Below are 3,637 nucleotides of genomic sequence, written 5' to 3' on the forward strand. Positions count from 1 at the left end.
TCGGAGCACGCCAACTTAATAACTGGCGACCACACGAGCCCCCCGACTTCCTTCCCTTCTGCCAGCCATGGGCCCCGCTCAACACGCCTGCATAATAGCTTGCTGCCATGTCATTACTTCCGACTACCAGGGCGGTACACAAGCCCCCCAGTCTTAAGCGAAGACTTGTCCAGCGAAAAGACTAGAGAAGTCACGTCACTACCGATCTACGTGGCGCTGGCGCAGAATTCCAAACGTTCGTACTTTGTGCTTTTCTGACGCTCCACCAAACACCTTTCCAATCGCTTCGACACGTGGCTTCATCAACGGTCATCTTTAGCTGTCGTTTACGCTTCCAAAAATCGCTTGAAAAACCCTTAAACCCATTTCATTTTTACTGTTTCATCATCTTCCTGCCTTCGAAACGCTCTGAGTCTTCTTCTGCAAACCCACGACGCTCTTCGACTCTCTCGATCTCCAACCCCCTTCAACGTTTGTCTGATCATCGAAAGGTACCTCTTTTACTTCTTCTGTTGATGTTTGCTGCATTTTAACCGATTCGCATCATCCATTAACTGTCTGGTGCATACGCTGTGGGTTGTTTCTTCTTCTTCTCCCTTTTCGTAACTTAGGGCTTCGTCTTCCATTTCTTTCATCACAACGAACTTTCGTTCGTTCGTTTTTCATCCTTCATTCACAATCAAGTCGACCTCTACGACCTTCGCTCATCCTTCTTTTCCTTTTTCCTTTGCAGTTCCCGCGATGGCTCGTACAAAGACCACCGCGAACCCTCCTCCTTCGTCGAGAAACCCTCCTTCCCAAGTGCATAACCCACCGCGACCACTTGGTGCTTCCTCTTCCCAGGCTGAGAGACCTGCAACCTCGCGCCCCAACCTTGCTCAGGCAACTCCACCAGTCGCCGGAGGAGCCCCCATTCCCTCTCCGGAGTACAAGAAGCTATACCCCTGGGCCACCTCAACTCTGTTGAAGGAGACTTCTTCAGTGAACTCTGCACTGGCGGTGCTACGGCTGAAGAAAGGGGATGAGCCCAACCTCTCGTTCCACAAGGAGCATGATGATAAACTGATGGTGCTGTCTTGCCCTCCTGACGTGCCGATCTGCGTGGATGACAAGGGGAACGATGGCGAGTTGTTCTGCTTCGTGTATACCACCCTCTTCAAGAAGGTGAAACTCAGGTTTCCCCTCACCCGTTTTGAACGGGAACTCCTAACCGAGCTCGACATCGCCGCCGCCCAGCTTCATCCCAACAGTTGGGCCTTCGTGCGGGCGTTTCAGATTATGTGCGCGCACTTGGGACTACCGGCCTCGGTAGATGTATTTCTTTTCCTGTTCGAGGCCAAAAATCCTGGAGATCGCTTTTGGGTGAGCCTGAACGGAATTGCTGGGAGGTCGATCCTTTCGATCTTCCAGCAATCTTACAAAGATTGGAAAGGTAAATTCGTCCAAGTGCGCCAGAATGACCAAGACCCTTCGTTGCTCGACGGTTTTCCCTTGTACTGGGTAAACAAGGGAAACAAGGACTCCAAGGGAAGCTTCAGAAGGCCTAGAAGTCCTGACAACATGGGCGAGCTGGACAAGGATCTATGCCTCTTCTAGAATAGCGTAGCAGCCGCTAACATCACCTTCCCTACCTCTTCAATAATCACCTTCGAGTTCCTCGAGAGCCAACTCGAAGCTCACATAGGTTAGCCCTTACTTCGACCTTTAGGCTTTATCTTGTGTTGCATCTCTGTTACTTGTTATTGGGCGTCCTGCTGGTTGCACACTAGGCCTGGTTTTTATTTCCTGCGCCATTTACTTGTCTTGTTTGCACATGTATTTATATACTTTTGCACTGTGCAGATCTCATGCTGGGCAAAGGCAAGCTAGCTGAATTGAGGGCGCTCGCCCGAACCCATAAATTGGCATCGGGTTCTCAGACCGTGCCAAACTCGGTGGTGGAGATCGCCGCTGCTCAGGGCAGGTCGCCCCCTCAAGGCCCAACTCCTCCAGAGGCACTGCCCGCTCCTCAACGAAAGAAACTCATCTTGAGAAAACCAAAGAAGAAAACTCCTCAAGTGGTCCAAGAAGATGAAGAAGAGGACGATGAGGCAACAGAGGATGGCCTTATCACCAAAAGGAAAAGGGCGGCACCTTCCTCACCACCTGCTCCACCTGCCCTTCCAACGCCAACACCACCTTCTCCCCCAACACCAACACCACCTTCTCCCCCAGCTCCAACACCGCCAGTCCAAGCAGTGCCCTTGGCAGCTGCACTTCCTGCGGTTGAGGCCAACAAGCCCAACTTCAAGGAGAACCCTCTGAGCGCCTCCACGCCATTTGTATCCGCTGGAGAGGGTCCTCCTTCAACGGCCTCAATCGCCAAGGCTGCGCCAGGTGGGGATGAAGGTGCTCATAACTCGCCAATAATCATCACCGAGTCTCCCACATCACCACCACGCCAAGAAGCTCAAACTCGGCAACCAATCCAAGAGGGCGGTGGTGAGAGCCAGCACCAAGCTCCTTCAGCGCCTCCACCAACAGCGGTTGCAAACTTTCCCCTTGCGGTCAAAGGTATATGGGGGCCCTTCACAGCTAGGCTTAAAATGATGGCAGAGGACCTCCCCTCTATCATATCCAAGGCTGTGGAGAGCTCCAACAAGAAACTTCAGGACGATATCTCCACACTCGAAGAGGAGAATCGCCTGATAAGGATCGAGGCGGAGAAGTTATCTTGCAACCTTATGATGGCGGAAATCGAACACTCAAGGGTGGAGGACGCCATGAGCACCGAGCTGAGGGTGGCGCGTAAAGAGGCCACTGATCTGCGCCAGAAGTTGCACCTCCTAGCTCAAGAGAAAATCGAGCTAGAGAGCAAGCTGGTTCCCTACCGTCTCAAGGTGGCTGACCTGGAGGCATCAATCAAAGCGGATGCAGCCAAGGTAGAGAACCTTGAAAAGAGGTCGGTCGATTGGGAGGTTCTCCTAGGAAAAGTTGAAAAGGAGAGGGATGAAGCCGTGACTGAGCTCGCCGTAGCTAGAGCGAAAAATGCAAAGATCGCTGCAGAGCTGGTCCAGGCGCGGGAGGAAAACCAGAAGGTTGCTGAAGACCTCGCTCAGACTCACAGGGAAACTGAAGAACTGAAGAAGCGAGCTGACGAACTGAAACAGCAAACCGAGGGGCTCAAGCAACAAAACGAAGAGCTTGAGCTAAGCTCCGCCCAAGTCCTCGCCGCCGGGTTTGATGCTGCCCTGGAGCAATTCGCTTGCCAGTACCCCGAGCTTGACCTCTCCATGATCTCAATATGCAACGAAGTGGTGGATGGGAAGATCGTCCCTTCTGAAGATTAGCTGCTTCCCTCCATCACCCATTTGTCTATTCTCTTTGCACAAACTTTGTAATAACTTTCTTTCTTTGTATTTGAACTGATGCCACTTTATCATGAATCTCTATGCTTCTTCATATGATCTCCCTGCTTGCCTTGCTTTTTCTTGTAAAAACCGCTTAAACAAAATTGACTTAGCAATTCTACAGGCGTAACTGTTTACTTACTGCTTCGAGCTCGACCAAACTACCAATTCTCGAACGATAGTATCTTAATAACTCGTGAACTTTAAAGCAACGATCTTCATCGTAAAACTACCCACTAAACAACAAG

General features: G+C 51.2%; 1 protein-coding gene across 1 annotated transcript; it reads left to right on the forward strand.

Moving 5' to 3' along the window:
- The first annotated feature begins 741 nt into the window (after window positions 1-741).
- LOC137829394 (uncharacterized) lies at window positions 742-3,329 on the forward strand. The gene is made up of 2 exons (XM_068636196.1): window positions 742-1,175; window positions 2,120-3,329. Exons 1-2 carry the CDS (start codon window positions 742-744, stop codon window positions 3,327-3,329), a joined length of 1,644 nt encoding a protein of 547 aa, XP_068492297.1.
- The last annotated feature ends 308 nt before the right edge of the window (window positions 3,330-3,637 follow it).

The sequence above is a fragment of the Phaseolus vulgaris genome, chromosome 7 (genome assembly GCF_000499845.2).
Source record: "Phaseolus vulgaris cultivar G19833 chromosome 7, P. vulgaris v2.0, whole genome shotgun sequence".
Lineage (NCBI taxonomy): Eukaryota > Viridiplantae > Streptophyta > Magnoliopsida > Fabales > Fabaceae > Phaseolus > Phaseolus vulgaris.

Excerpts from the sequence above, each read along its gene's own strand:
- LOC137829394 (XM_068636196.1), top strand. The coding sequence starts at position 742 with ATGGCTCGTACAAAGACCACCGCGAACCCTCCTCCTTCGTCGAGAAAC. Across the intron at positions 1,176-2,119 it reads TTCAAGAAGGTGAAACTCAG|GAAAAGGGCGGCACCTTCCT; the intron begins GTTTCCCCTCAC and ends TATCACCAAAAG.